Raw genomic sequence first — 15,786 nt, 5'->3', positions numbered from 1 at the left:
CAGGGCTTTTGCACGTGCAGTGCCCCTGCATGCAATGCTTTTTTTATGAGACATCAACTGACACTGCCCCTTACCTGCTTCACCAAGCACATCCTCAGAGGCCATTTCCTTAATTGTGAATCAAGTTTGAGCACATTTTGTGTAGTTTGAATCTCTAAAATAGTTTTCTCTGAGTGGCTAGAGAGCTGATTTAGCAGTTAAGAGCACAATATTGCTCTTGCGGAAGACCCAGTTTCAGCTCCCAGTGTGCTTAGCAAGTAGCCTGTGACTCCAGCCCCTGGAAATCTGACTCTCTCTTTTGGCCTCTTTAGGCACCTGTACTTAAGTGCACATACCTACCACACATACACATAATTTAAAATAAATGTAAATCTTTTTAAAAATAGATTTCTCAGGCTACCAATATAGCCAATTGGGAGAATACTCCTCTAGTGTATGTGAAACCCCAAGTTCAGTTCCCTGTGTCCAAAAAAAGAAAATTAAATTTTCCCCTTTATAATTTTCCTTTGCACTATCTTTTTCTTCTTAGAACATAATCACACATAATCACCTAACTTATAATTCACATTTATAAGTCAATGATCCCTTCTGTAGTAGGTGTTACAAATACATTTTATCTAGTTTGCTATTAGCCTTTAGGCTTATTTGTTGTTTTTTGGAGTTTTTGTTTGTTTCTTTTTTTTTTTAACTACACATACATTTCTAGTTTTTAACATCAATAGGCAGAATTTTGTTTGTTGCTTCTTGGTTTTGACCCTTTGGAAATGTCTTTTTGGAAATGTCTTTTTCACTCTCAGATTGTAAATACATTTATTTAAGCTTTTTTTCCCCTAGAACTTTCTTACACACATGTCTTTGCATAATTTGAAATTTGCCTTTTCATGTCCTTTTATTTTTATCGTTTGGGCCTTTAAATTTCCCATAGCAGAGTGAATATGAGATACATTTTCACAATGGGAGTATTATTCGTCTATTAAAGTTGATGTGTGCACTGTGTGTGGTATGTATGCATGTTGATGTGTGTTCATGTGTGTGCACGTGCGATCGCTCGTGCGCACGTGCGCGCATGTGCACGTGAAGGTCAAAGGTTGATGTAGTAGGTATCTTCCTCAATGGCCTCCCAATTTTTTTTTTTTTTTTGAGGCAGAGTCTCTCACTGAATCAGGCTGGCCAGCAAGCCCAGAGAACCTTTCTGTCCTCATCTCACTGAAGCTGAGATGGCGGGCACACACCACTGTGCCTGGCTTTTTTTTTTTTTTTTTTTTTTTTTTTAAATATGGATGCTGGGGACAGAATTCAGGTCCTCGTGCTTGAGTGGCAAGCACGTTGCCAACTGAGTCATCTTTCCAGCCCCAAAGTATATTTCTTTAAGCTTAACAAGAGTTTTAAAACTTCAGATCTGTGTCTTCAGTATTTAAAACTTAAGGAGCTCTGAACTAACCTCTGTTCAGGAGTGCACACTGTGGGTGACGCTTCACAGAGGAAACAAGTAAGGATCCCAGGCCTTGTCACGCACATCACTTCCTATTGTTGTCCTCCTCAGCACAACCCCAAACAGTTGTCACCGTTTTACAAAAGAGGAACCCGAGACATTAGGAAATGTCCCAGAGTTGTACAGCCAGTGATCAACGAGATGCCAAGATTCCAAGCCCTGTTTGCAGGACACAGAACCCGGACTCACTTCTGTTCAGCCAGCAGCTGTGGCTCCCATGTGCCTGCCCTTTGCTAAGGCTCCACAAAGACACTTGCAGGTCCTTCTGTCAATGTTCTCTCACTCTCCCAGTGACAAGACCTCAGGCAACCCCCAGTGTCCCTTCTGAACACTCTCAAATCCAATAACTTCTTTTCAGCAAACTTTCCTGCCCGACTTTTTAGAGGCATCTCCATCATGACAGTGCTTCTGTCTGTGGCTTCTTTCAGTCCTTAGAGAGTCTGAGTTGCTCTCTCCTGGTTCCCCTGTGGCTCTAGGACAGTGTTAAGGGAAGTTTCATCACTGGCAGATGGGAGTAAAATCTGTGCCTTGAAGGGTTAGCATATAAATTTAAAAGGTACTGTGAGCAAAGCCACTCAGGACATGCCAGCTACATGGAGAGTGCATGGTGGCCATTTCTGCTATTATCCATACCCTCCTTACTTGGTGTGCCATTTGAAAGATTCTTTCAAGGTCTTTTCTGAGCCCCATAACACCCCCCTTAGTTCTCAGCTAGATGTACACTGGCCTCTTAAAACCATCATATCCCCAAATGGAAATCGCCAGTCATTGTCTTTCTGAATTTTCCCATGTGTTGTCTCTGCTGTTGAGATAACCATGTTCTCTGTCAATCAAAACAGTGTCTGCAGCACCTGAGCCATGAGTTCACTCCCACTTCCGCCCCATTCCACTGTTTAGTCTATTGGCTATATTCGTAAATGTGCAGCCAGAGATCCTGGCTCTGATGTTAGGTGGATCCAGCTCCATCTACAGCATTGCCAATAGCTAGCTGCTTGACCTTGAGCATCAGATGACTTGATCTTCCTGGCCTCGGCTTCCTTCTCTATAAAATGGAGGATAATATTTGTGTTTGTTACTTTTTTTTTTTTTTAACTGTGATTAAATACCCAAAAGAATCAACTTAATGGAGGAAGGGTCTATTCTGATCCACAATTTCCGAGGATATTGGTCCACTTTGGTGTGGAAGGCATTGGTGGCAGCAGTGTGAGACACCTGGTCATGTGGCGGGCAGGAAGCAGAATGTGAAGACCTAATCAGAAGCGAATACCATCTTCATAGCCTGCCCTCAGGGACCCACTTCCACTAGCTAAGCCACAGTCCCAAAGATTCTATAACTTATCAAGTTAGTACCTCCAGCTGGGGACCAGTTGTTTAAATGCATAACTCCATGTCCACTGAAGCCATAGCGATGATATATGTCATAAGGCCATTGCGAGGGTTCGATGAGATAATTTGGGTGAAGTTCTTTGCCAGGTGAGCAGCCTGGGCGAACACCCAGTATGGATTACCTGCCGTTATTATGACTCACATTGTGATAGGATTAGGTTGATGTTGCCTCCTGCACTGCTCTTCTCATCGTTGTGGTCAAATACTCGGTAAGCAGCAAGAGTGCAAGGTGCCTGGTCATGCTGCATCAGCAGCCAGGAAGCAGTGAGCATGCAGCAAGTACGGCCAAGGTATAAAACCTCAGGGCTTGCACCCTACTAACTCACTTCCTCCAGCAAGGCTCCATCTCCTAAGGGTTCCACAACCTTCCAAAGCAGTGCCACTGACCGAGGACCAAGTATTTGAACCCTTCATCATGTGGGAGGCACTGTACATTCAAACCACAGCACCTCTTGTAGACACCAGATTGCTGAGGGCTTCTGTGTACATGGTTATGCTGGAAAGGAGCCAGAAATTCAGTGTAGCAACTCATCTCCTTTCCTTAGGCAGGAATTCTGCATGTGCATGTGACTTTCCTCCCACACCAGGTCTTCTTATTTGAAGAAAGAAAGATTGATTTCACCTCCTGGAACCTTGTAATTAAGGGTCAAGGATTAATCCAGAGGGACTTTGTGGTGCCACTGAGAGGTTATGGTTGGGATCTTCCTCCACTGGCTGGTGTTTGAAAACTATATTCTGTTGAGCTAGAAATACCTATGGTTCCTGATCAAGAGCAGCAGGATGGCACTTTAAGGGATCTGCTGCTATAAATATTGAGCTCGCCAGGTGATGTATGAATGGGCCATTATTTGACATCTGCCACCCATTAAAGATGGGACATACCTTAATCCCATCTCTTCCAACAGATGGCCTTGTCTGAATCGATGGGGGTGGGTGATGCCGTGGGGACATGCCACATGCTACTAGCCCCACCATCTCATGCCTTTGTCATGCATTTCCTGACTTCCCAAAAGGAAACCAGGACTGGCCTGAGAGCTACAGCACTCAAAGGGTGGGAACCCAAGGTCAGGTTCCAAAGGTCATGAGAATTTTGCATTTTACGTTGCTCTCATTCCTGATCATTGAAACAACCTCTGAGTTTCGGAAAGGGAAGGGATTGGAGGAAAACCACACCCGGTTCTGTTCAGTTCTGTTTTATTTTGGCTTTTGTTTGTTTTTTTTTCCCACCCACCACAAGTTCTTTTCTCCCCCTCTCATAGTGTGGGCGAAATGCTGAAAACTTCGACCGGTTTTTCACCCGCCATCCACCAGTCCTAACACCTCCTGACCAGGAAGTCATCAGGAATATTGACCAATCAGAATTCGAAGGATTTTCCTTTGTTAACTCTGAATTTTTAAAACCTGAAGTCAAGAGCTAAGTAGATCTGTAGATCTCCGTCCTTCATTTCTGTCATTCAAGGCTCAACAGCTATCATGGTGACATTTTTTTTTTAATCATTGCCAAGTTACATCTGTGTTTTCTTTTCTGATGAGGCTAGAGTGGCCATGTTTCAGAACCCAAATGTCCTCAAGTAGTTTGGAGCATCTCGAGGAGATGGAATTATGCAGGTGGCATGTAGAAAGTGCTGCATAATTGAAACACGCTCAAAGTCCTCCTACTATGTGCATCCTGAGCATGTCGGCTAACAGACCCACTAGGGAGAGAAAAAGCTTGCTTTCTCTCCCCCCTTCTCTGCACCGCCATTTTTACCCCGATCATACACTCTACATCCTCCCTACAAAATGGATAGATGAATTGAATGCTAACAATATTCTTCCACTTTCCAGCCTGGGATCTTGGCTTGAATCCAAGGATATGGCTGCTTTGCCCTAGAGGGAATCCCTCCACACTGCCTGTTCTGGAGGCAGTAGAGCTTTGAAAAGAACATGCTAAAAATACATTTTTATTTTTATTGTTTTAACTCAATGTTAAGAAGATTACCTAAGTCCTAAAAATACAAAAAAATCCCCAAAACCAAAAAACCGGAATGCGCTTTTAGACAAGTATCAATCTAAAAGCAGCACTTCCAGGGGTCAAAGGGCAACCAGCTTGAGTGCTACCACCACGCTGTAGTTTCTAATACTGTATGTCTGGTACTGGTACCCTCACCCCCCAAACTACTCAAGAATGGCATTTGGCACTGTTCCTGGAAGCACATGGTCACTCTAGCAAGGTCCCAAAGGACCATGATTTTACATTACATTTCAAACGTTATTTGCTTTTTTAATTTCTGTCATTGTTGAAATGCAAAAAAAAAAAAAAAAAAAAAAAGACCAAACAAACAAAAGAAAAAACAAACTCACTTTGTTACACATGCTTTAGAAACTATGTCCAGATGTTATTAACCACAATGGCCTGCTTTGTTCAACTGAGAAGATGGCTATGGAGCCCAGCAGACTTGTGTCTGTGGGGAGGGGGTTTGTCTACGTGTACTGCTGGTATTGGAGAACTAACAGAGGGCCCTGAGAAAGACACCATCTGTCCAAACCATGATGGTTGCATTCTTCAGTGTGATGTCATTTTGCAAGATGTTTGTGGAAATGTTCATTTGCACTTCAGAATGTGTTCTGATATTTTTCTCCTAGCATCAAGGTACAATAAAAAAAAAAAAAAGAGAGAGACAGAAAAGAAGAAATCCAATTTCAAAGAAAACTGTTCTCTTTGAACAATGAGGACCCACACTACAAAGTAGGGCCCAAGGAAGGAACTCAGGAGAAAGGGGCTGAAGCTGGATCTTATATAGCCTCAGTGTTCAACCAGCCAGAGAGCAGGGCTTGGAGACCATTCAGGGAATGCCTGGTTGCCTCAAATGCGGTGGGCCAGGCAAGCTGAAGCCCCCGACACTGTCAGAATTCAGAGCCCACATGCCCACCAGACTCAAGCTTAGAAGCAGTTTAGGAACATTCCCGAGGTACTTAAGCTTCTCATCCAAATCGCCACTCTTCCAAGTGAGCTTCCTTGAGCAAACAGCTGAGCGAGCTCCCAGAAGGCCAAGTGGTGGGAGAGACCTCATTGCCTCCTGACCGGATGAGGACAGGAGGTGGTCCCTCCCCCCCTTGCCTGCCACTCAGCTCCCTGCTCCTCTCAGACAGTGCTAAAGAGAATTTCCAGGCCCTCCAGGGATTCTGAGAAATCACACAGAATCTACCAAAGGACTGGTGTCCTAGGAGTACACCTCCTCCTCTTTAAGAAGAAAATGCCTTGGGGTTCTGCTGAGATAAAGACCCTCATAGGTCATTCTTTCCTGGCCTCTCATGCCACTCTGCTTCAAGCTTGGGGCCTGCCTCTCTTAGATCATGGACAGCAAACATGATGTCCCAGCTGACGATCTTAGGATGCTACCAACAGAGGGAGATCAGAGCAACCCACTCTCACTTTGTTATTGGCTCAATTGGCATCTGGAGAGGAGAAGTAATTTTCTGAAGAGTGGTCAGTGGCAATACAAATGCAGGGATCCTGACCTCCCAACATAAGGCTCTGTCTGTTCTGTAACAAAACAAACATCTCGGAGCCACATGCCCACTCCCAAGAAAATTATGTAGGGTCTTTCATCTGGTTACCGAGTCACCAGGCTTTGGATATATGCTCAGAATGAAAACCACAGAGAAATCTGGGACCATTGGCAAGTGGTCTGAGACAACCTTAGAAAATAATATAGGAAGGATGGATAGATGGATGGATGGATAGATAGATAGATAGATAGATAGATAGATAGATAGATAGATAGTATATATGTAAATATATGCACTACACTATGCATTTCCAGATTCTTGCCATTATTTTTCAAGGTCCACAGTTTTAGAAATAGATACTTAAGCCAAAGTCTCTGTTCCCTTAGTGTACCTGGCTGAAGGCGGGTCCCAGAAGCTTCTGTGGAAGTAAGGGATCATTAATCAGACTTCCTGATGTTTCCTCTTCTCCCAACTTTCTAGATCAGAGGAAACCAAGAAACAGCTTTCATCACATGAGAACTCTAGGGAAAAATTTGAAATTTTATCCAAGAAGAAATATTTTCATTTATTTTTGCAATCATCCATTTATGCCCCCTCTATCCATTCAAGTAGCATTTATTGAGCACCAACTATGTGCCAGGCTGGGTGCCAGGATCATTGTGAGAAATAATAAAGATGCAACCCATCCCCTTCTCTCTTTCTCCAGCATACCATCTGTGGAAAGACAGTCATAAAACAAGTAATTAAAAGCATGGTGCTGTCTAGAGTCTCTGGGCTTCTTAAGAAAATCCACGTGGATGTCTTTGCAGCTTCTTAGTCTCCCTACAGAGCACAGCTTGAAGCTGAGGGTGTCCTCTCAACCTAGGTTTTTGCTACAGTCACATAGTGTGGAGGGTAGGGAAGGAGAGAGGTGGGATGGTAGGTGGGATGGACTCTTCTAGAAGGCCAAAAGACACAGTCCCCATATTTGATCAAACTACAGAAGCTCCCCCAATGTGAGCAGATAAACACCATGTTATCTCTTCTTGTGAAGAGAAGGAGCTCCCTGATTTTATGACTTATTTCTGTGTCTTGAGAGTCACCTCTAACGGCACACCACTCATATCCACAGGCCCTCAGGAGAATACCATTCCCCTTTTAGAATACTGCTGATCACAGCATGTGACCCTTGCTGGTCACATCCTGATCCCTCTAGCCCACCTAAAACAGGCTTAAATTGTTACACACACACACACACACACACACACACACACACACACACACACAAGAAGTATTTAACTTCTGGGAGAACTGAAGAAAAAAAACTAAATCAAAGAAATCTAATTAAAGTTGTCAACTGTGACCAATCATATGTCTGGATCCATGAGTCTGCCCTTTCAATTTCTTAGGTTTCTCGCTGATCTCTTCTGAGAAAGGATAGGGCCATGATCAGAGACCCATGGGAGGCCAGCAAAGTTACTGCTCTTCCTAGGATGAGTGTTTCTGTTCTCACGTGGCTTCAGATGCTACAACCCCAAAAAGAAGTGTCACAACAAAGGGGTCCATTCCTTCCCAACATTCTAGGGTAAAATCCTGGAGGATTTTCTGATACTGCTCATGAGATGAAGCCCATTAAAAGGAAGTCTTATGTGGAATACCTGGCTTACTGAAGCATAACGAATAAGAAAAGGTTTCCAAAGGTGGAGGTGGTAGGAAGGGAAGTTCTACTACATCCTCTCAGGTAAGGATGGCTAGACAGGGAGAGACCCCAAAAGAAGAGCTACCTATCTTCTGGCCCCAGATCTGCCCTTCTCCTGCCCACACAAGCCTTATAGCTTCAGGACCTTGCTCATACACAGTTCACTTCATACTGGCTCCCAGTGCAGTGTTCATTTCTGTAAGCCTTAGAGCTGGTGGGAACAACGGCTATCGTTTTGCTTCAGTGTGAAGAGGGATCTGCCTCAGGAATTAGGAAAAGCAAGGAAGTGCCCCTTTAATCAAGTCTTCTTTTATTGATTCAGTGAGTACTTACAAACAGCCTACTGTGTGCTCGGTACTATTCTTGGCATTGGAAACACAATAGCACAGGAACAGACAAGGACCTTGCCCTCCTGGAAAGAAACAATGCAAATTCCCCAAAGCAGTAAATGCGCAGGAGACAACGAGAAGGGTGCGGACACCCTGACTGCAGGATCAGGACAGAGAAAACAGACAGTATGAAAGAGACAGAAGGCATCACATTGAGTGCCCAAGCCTAGAACCTTTCACAAAAGCCGGGATGAACAGGACATGGCAAAAGATGGACCACCATGTAGAAAAGAGCTTCATGAGTAGCCTTAGCCTGTTCCTCTCTGCCCACACTCTTCCAGATGACCTCCTGATGCCAGTTTGTCCCCCTCAATCCCATAACCCTACTCAGACACCCCAGTAGAAAGTAGGGAATTACCTGTCTCAGGGAAGCATCCAAGAAGAAGTAGTGTGGAGCCTGTCAACAGGAAATCTGCACCAACCAGTCTCTGTTAAAGATTAAGCCTACTAAGGTTGACCACAGTGAGTCAGCCAACAAACTCCAGTGTGACGACACAACCTTGGCTTCAGCCAGGCACCTGCTGCCTGTTGCTGGAGAATCCCAGGCCTCGTGAAAACAGCCCTCAGGCTGTCTCTCCAGCCAGAACAGCTGCAATGAGGCAAACTTAGCTGCTATGTCGTCAGATACCTATCATCAACCCACTGCACAGCCTTGGGCAAGCCCCTTCACTGATCTGTGTCTCGGCTTTCTCATACACCAAACAATGGGAGGCAAGGACATCAGCTTTGCCTTCTCAAGACAGGTGAGGTGAGAATGGGGAGGATCAATGGGCTTGCAAGGACCCTGGAGAGGCCAGCACATCATGAAGACCCAGTAGTCAGCCCACATTCACATCCCTGGTAGAACCTGCCTCAGACTGTACCTAGTAATGCCTATACACATGCAGTCAGGCAGGCAGGTAAGAAGGAAGGAAGAAAGGCAGGTAGGCAGGCTGGCCAGATTACCTATGAAAATTGAGTAGTTTCATTTTTTAAACTCACCTTCATAGATCTTACTTCAAGCTTGGGATTGTGTTTCTTATAAAGCACACTACCAACATCTTTGAAGAGACTCTCTGGCTAGTGAAGTCCCAGATTCTACTCTGTGGTCGGCTTTTGAGCAGCATCCCAAAGCCTAGCTCCCACCAATCTCATTTCGAAGGCTGAATCTAAAATATGAATTAAGTAGAGCGTAAGAGATTGGCCTAACTTTGAGCCCTATCTTATAACACAACCCTGGCTCCAGCTGGGCTGTCGAGATGGTCACCGGTGAGTCTCAGACATTATGAGGATGAGGTGGACAGTGCTTAGCTTCTTGCAATGAACACTGATCTGCTTTCAGTACCTGGCCGTTCGTCTTGTCTTCTGAGAGCAATGTGTTCAAACGGTTCTCCTTTTTTTTTTTTCCTTCAACAAAGTCAGCTCCTGGCCACAGGGGTCGCTATTGAGTTGTTTTCCTCCAGGATACTCTATCTGAGAGCTAACTAACTCTACGACATTAGCTGTGAAAAGAAATAGTTACCCATGTAATTCACCTTAAAGTCAAAGCATAGTACTTCCTTACACACACACACACACACACACACACACACACACACACACACACACACACAACTCTTTAGGGCAATTCTTAAAGAAATCAATGATTCTTTTCTTCTCATAGAAAATTTGCACCAACTTTTCTCCCCCAAAGCCAGCATATACTATGAAGCGAAGCCGGTACACGGAATGCATCTTCTAAAAGCTGTCAGCACGGGGCTGACTGCTCAGGAGCCTTTCTCAGCCTTCTGGTAACTGGCATGTCCTGGTCATGTTTCTTGCTGCTGCTGCTGCTGCTGCTGCTGCTTCTGTGTTAATGTGTTTGCTTTCCATTTGGCAGAGAGACAAGCGAGACACCTCCAACTTCGACAAAGAGTTCACCAGGCAGCCTGTGGAACTGACTCCCACTGACAAACTCTTCATCATGAACTTGGACCAAAATGAGTTTGCTGGCTTCTCATATACTAACCCAGAGTTTGTCATTAATGTGTAGGTGAATGCAGATTCCATTGCTGAGCCTGGGTGTAAGACTTCAGGCTGAGTGTCTGTTACCAATTCCAGTCTTCCAGGATCATGATGCCTCTGCTGGCATTCATCATGTGGAGAGCTTGTCTTAGAGGGCTTTTCTTTGTATGTATAGCTTGCTAGTTTGTTTTCTACATTTGAAACTGTTTAGTTTAGAATAAGCGCATTACCCACTGATAGAGGTACAATTTTCCAGACTTCCAGAAACTCGTCCACTGAACCAACAGTGTCAAAACTTAACTGTGTCCAACACCAAAACGCTTCGGTATTTGTAATTTTTCAAGTCAGACGCTGATGTTCCTGGTCAAAGTTTTTACAGTTACTCTCTATTATCTCCTTTGAATGCTACCTAAGCATGACCGGTATTTTTAAAAGTTGTGAGTAAGCTTTGCAGTTACTGTGAACTCTTGTCTCTTGGAGGAAACTTTTTGTTTAAGAATTGGTATGATTAAACTGAATTCATACATGCAAACCCTCTCGTGTACATGTCTTTTTAAACACACTCAGTCACAGATGGGAGGAACACACGCAGACATTGCCAACTGACAAGTTTCTATCACTAGCACTGATTTTATTTGCATTGAAATCACTATACATATTTAAAATGGAACATATCATATGAATTTTGTGGACTTTCAGATGGGGGTAAATATTAGAAAATTGGCAATGATTGGGCTTATCTTTCCATGTGGAAATAGTTCAGCAGGACTAAGAAATGTCTGCATTCTTGGGCTGGGTGTGGCTCAGAAGGTAGAATGCTCACTAAGTACGCATGAGATCCTGGGTTCAATTCCCAGAACTGCCTGATCTAGAAATGGTGGTACATGCCTGCAATCCCAGTGCATTTTTCAGGTGGAGGCAGAGGAGCATCAGGAGCTCAAGGCCATCCTCTTCTGGGCTACATGGCAAGTTTGAGACCAACTTGGACTACTTGGAACCTTATCTTTAAGTGTGGGGAGGGATGGTGAGATGGGTCAACAGGTAACACTACCTGCTGCTGAGCCAAAAATAAATTCAGACTATTTAATAAAAACTTTATGATAAAAATCAGCAAGGAGGCTAGTGTCAGTACAGACTGAACACTTGTGGTCCTCGAGGATGTTATTGGAATTCCTGGTTTTTGTTTATATTTGTTTCTGTTTAACCCTAATTTAATTCAGCACTCACAGAGGAATAAAAATGTACACACTTTTCCCAATAGCCATACTTGCTCAGGAAGGCCCAAGGAAACATGGAAAAATAGGGAGGGTTTCTTCTGAACACTGCTGGTGAGTTAAGGAGTCGAACTCCCAGGACAGAGTGGCACTCCCAGCACAGAGTGGCACTCCCAGCACAGAGTGGCACAGCACTGAATCACCGGTGCCAGCCTGCCACATTCATCTCTCAGTGGAGTCATGCTTCTGGTTTCTTTTGGAAATGTGCAGTAATGCAGTCTGTAGCACATGCCTTTGTATCTGCTAGGGCTGGTGGGGAGCAGAAAAGAGCAAACCCCTCATATACCACATCCATCCTGATGTTACGATTTTTTCATCCCCTCTCTTGGAGGAGCCCCAGCAAATGGAGTAAATGGGCAGAGACAGTGAATCCATGGATCTATTTATTAGTGAACTCATCTTTGGAGAAGTTTAGAAACTCTGCCAGTGAAAATTGGCTGAAGCCAACTTCAAACTTGAGAAACTGTGGTTCCACGCAGCATATATGAAAACAAAAATATATGGATTTCTATAGACGTTTGGCAATGTGGCCCATTTCAGATTGTATTAGTGAGGCAGTTATCAATCCCTGTCAGCTTCTCCTACTTCCTCAATATGCTACAGATTGACCTATCTTTCATTTAATGAGCACTAGGTACCAGTGCTCGGTCAGGCACGGTCCTGGGTGTGGGGATCACAGAGTCCAACAGTATAGTCTAGGACGCTCCTCACTTCGGCTGGCTGCAGAAGACTCAGCTTCTCACTTTACTAGGATTGGACCTAAGTTGTTAGCTATTAGTTAGCTGTTGCCATGTTACAAACGACCTATAAACTTTAACACAATGAATATTCCCTCTCAATATTTGTGGATTTTTAATAGGGGTGTGGCTTAGCTAGTTGACAGTCTCACTAGGTTTTAATCAAGCCATTGGCCAAGGTTGTAGTATCTTGTGACATTCAACAGAGAGACCAAAGTTCACTTCTTGGCCTCATATACTTGTCAACGGTATCAGTTCCTCATCAGTTCCCCATAGGGCCACGTCTGGACACAGAAGCTGGCTTCTGAGGTCAATGATCAAATGGTAGTGCCCAACATGGAGATCACAGTCTTTGCATCCTTACATCCAAAGTGACATCTCATGTTGCTGTTTTCTAGTCTTTAGAAGTCATTCAATAAGCTCAGTCCAGACTCAAGGAAGAGAAATGAAGCAAGGTAAGACCACCAGGAGGTGGAATGTTTGAGGACCATCTTAGAGACTGCCTGCAGCACAGACTGTGAACAATATCACTGCAGCTAGAAGCAAAGAGCCACCCAAGCACATAAACTCAGACTGGACCCTCAGAATAAAACTCGCTGCTTCAGGAACAAATAGGGATGTATACAACCACAAGGGTAGGTTCTTCACATATGGAAATTCAGGGTTTCCCTCAAGATGCTTGGGACCAGAGGTACGTGGGAGGCAAGTCAACCCAGGGAAGCAATTACAGAAACGTCTACCCAGCATTGCATTGGTCCACAGAGTAGTCAGTTGTTTCATAGTAAGCTCAGTGGTTAATGAAAGGGTCTGAATCTCACCCTCTGAGAAATTCTATCCCTTCATCTTCAGGAATACAAACCCCACTAAGATGAGTTGACAGGAAATCACATACAATATAATTCTACATCAGTTATCTAGTACCTCAAAACTCATGGGATTTTCTTGAAGATTTATTTTACATGGTGTAAGTGTTTTATCTGCATGTATTTATGTATACCACATGCATGCCTGATGCCCTCACATGCATGCCTGATGCCCTTGGTGGCCAAAGAGGGCATTGGATCCCCTGAAAATGGAGTTACAGATGGTTGTGAGCTAGGTGAAGCAGGTCCTTTGCAAAAGCAATAAGTGCTCTAAACCACTGAGCCATAGCTCCCGGCCAAAATTCAGCTGATTTTTTAAACCAATTGTTAGTTTGGTTGACAATGGAGGTTATTCTGGTCTGGCCACTTCAGGTTGGTCTCAGACCGACTTGTCTGTGCATGTCAGGCACCTGGGAAGTCAGCTGGCAATGGTTTAAGATGGCCTTATCCACAACACATTGGATTGTCAGCCTAGGGAAAGCTCTGTGAACTGTCTGTTTTTGTTTCACGTTCTTCATCTCTGATATTCCAGAGACTGGAGTAAACTGCTTAATAAAGAGCAGGCAAGAGACAGAGGCCCAATTCACAACTGTTCTTCAAGTCCCTGCTTCCTTCCCATATGCCAGTTCAAGTGGAGGAGAAACAGACGTCACTTAAGGCAGGAGAATTTGCAAAAGCAAATGAACACAAGGATGGGGAATATTTATGGCCCAATTTTGAATCTACCACACGGTCCCTCAGTGGAATCATTTACGAACATGGAGAACATCAAAGAAACAGAACAAACAGGAAAGAAATTTCCAGGGATATCCTGGGCTTCCCCATGGTCAGACTCTAGTCTCCACAGACAAACAGAGCCAGGGTAGGCTTGTTAGCTGGATAACCAGAGCCTGTTTTGAAAGTTGCTGGTACCAGCTCTTCGATGCAACCGTGGCAAGCTGTCAGGTCCTCAGATTCACCTCTGCTATCATTTTCTTTCTCCAATGTCAGATTCAGGCTGAGATGCTGTCAAAACGAGGAAGGAAGCAAAGCAAAAGAGATGAGAACCAACCCGAGAAACAATCTGGTGCCACCTACCAGTATCTGCCTCTGAACCTCTCAAAGCTAGGTATTTCAGATGCTGTGTCCTTGTGGGGTTTGATGGGAGAATGCCACAGCCCATATGAGATTCTGCTGGGGATCCCCCCCTACCACCTACCCCGGGAATTGATGCTGGCTTGAAAAGTTAATCCTCATTTCCAAAGCCCACAGGTTTGAGAAGTCTTGTCCAGGGAGTGAAACATACTCCACAGACTGTAGAGTTTTGGACCATGAATGCTGGCTTTGCTGACATTTGGCCTGTGTCTTAGTTACTGTTGTTCTATTGCTATGAAGAGACACCATGAGCAAGGCAATTCTTATAAAAGAAAGCATTTAATTGGGAACTGGCTTACAGTTTTAGAGGTTAGTTCATGATCATCATGGCAGAAAGCAGACAGGCATGGTGCTGAAGCAGTAGCTGAGAGCTTTACATCCTAATCCACAGGCAGAGAGCAAGAGATTTGGTGTGGGCTTTTGTTAAGTTTCAAGCCTACCCCAGTGACACACCTCCTCCAACAAAGCCACAACTCGTAATCGTTCCCAAACAGTTCCACTAATTGGGACCAAACATCTAAACATGTGAGCCCATTGGGGGGGATTCTTCTACCCATGAGACCATGGGTCAGGGTAAAATTCAAACGACTCTTGAACAAGAGATGCAAAGACAGTCAGTCCTCTTTCAACCAGTGACTTCTACTTACACAGACCAGGAGGGAAATAAACACTTATAATAAATGTGTTCCGAATAAAAATCTGGCTTTTCATTTCTATATGGGATCACAACCCTAGGGCCAGTTAGAATGTAAAGAGAACGCCTAGATACCACGTGGCTTGTAGTAATCCGTGGCTGTTAACAAACCCCTAACCACTTACAACCACACACACACTTACTGTCTCGGTTTCAGTGGCTCACGTGTCTGCACAGAGCCTAGCAGGGAGCTCTGCTTCAGTTTCTTTTGAGCCAGAGTCCACGTGTTGGCTGGGACTGGGGCCTCATCTAAGTTCAGCTAGAGGAGAATCCCTTCTTACACTGCTCACATGGCTGACCTAAGGATTCAGGTGCCTGAGAGCTACTGAGTGGAGCCTTTACAAAATCAGTATCCTGATCGACTTCCTGTTTCTAAAACAAAACACCCAAGACTGACTAATTCTTGAAGAACAGAAGTTTTAGTTCATAGTTACAGATGTTGGGAAGGAAGCCCAGGAACAGGATGGCCGTACCTGTTTCATGTCTGGGGGGACCTTCCTGCTGTCTCATGATGAGGTGGAGGGTGTCAGATGGTAAGAGAGAGCAAGCTTGTTCCCTTGGGTCCCTGTTGTTTTAAAGCCACTAATAACGTCAGGGCCCCACCCCCATGACCTCATCTAATTCCAATCCTTCTCAAAGGTCCCATCACCAAATTCCATTAACA

General features: G+C 44.4%; 1 protein-coding gene across 2 annotated transcripts in view; it reads left to right on the top strand.

Annotated features, from left to right (window-relative positions):
• The window catches only part of Prkcb (protein kinase C beta), a 239,535-nt gene extending 228,583 nt beyond the window's left edge, over window positions 1–10,952 (top strand). Inside the window, exon 17 of one of the 2 annotated variants that reach the window (XM_059267354.1) lies at window positions 10,296–10,952. In XM_059267354.1, the coding sequence (XP_059123337.1) occupies window positions 10,296–10,448 (153 nt within the window). In that variant the 3' untranslated portion in view covers window positions 10,449–10,952. Of the gene's footprint in view, window positions 1–4,137; window positions 4,308–10,295 lie in introns of those variants that run through there. The other variant, XM_059267345.1, reaches the window with a different exon arrangement.
• The last annotated feature ends 4,834 nt before the right edge of the window (window positions 10,953–15,786 follow it).

This window comes from Peromyscus eremicus, chromosome 1 (genome assembly GCF_949786415.1).
Source record: "Peromyscus eremicus chromosome 1, PerEre_H2_v1, whole genome shotgun sequence".
Taxonomy (NCBI): Eukaryota; Metazoa; Chordata; class Mammalia; order Rodentia; family Cricetidae; genus Peromyscus; species Peromyscus eremicus.
The sequence above is the reverse complement of the archived record's forward strand: the minus strand, read 5'-3'. Positions and strand labels throughout refer to the sequence as shown.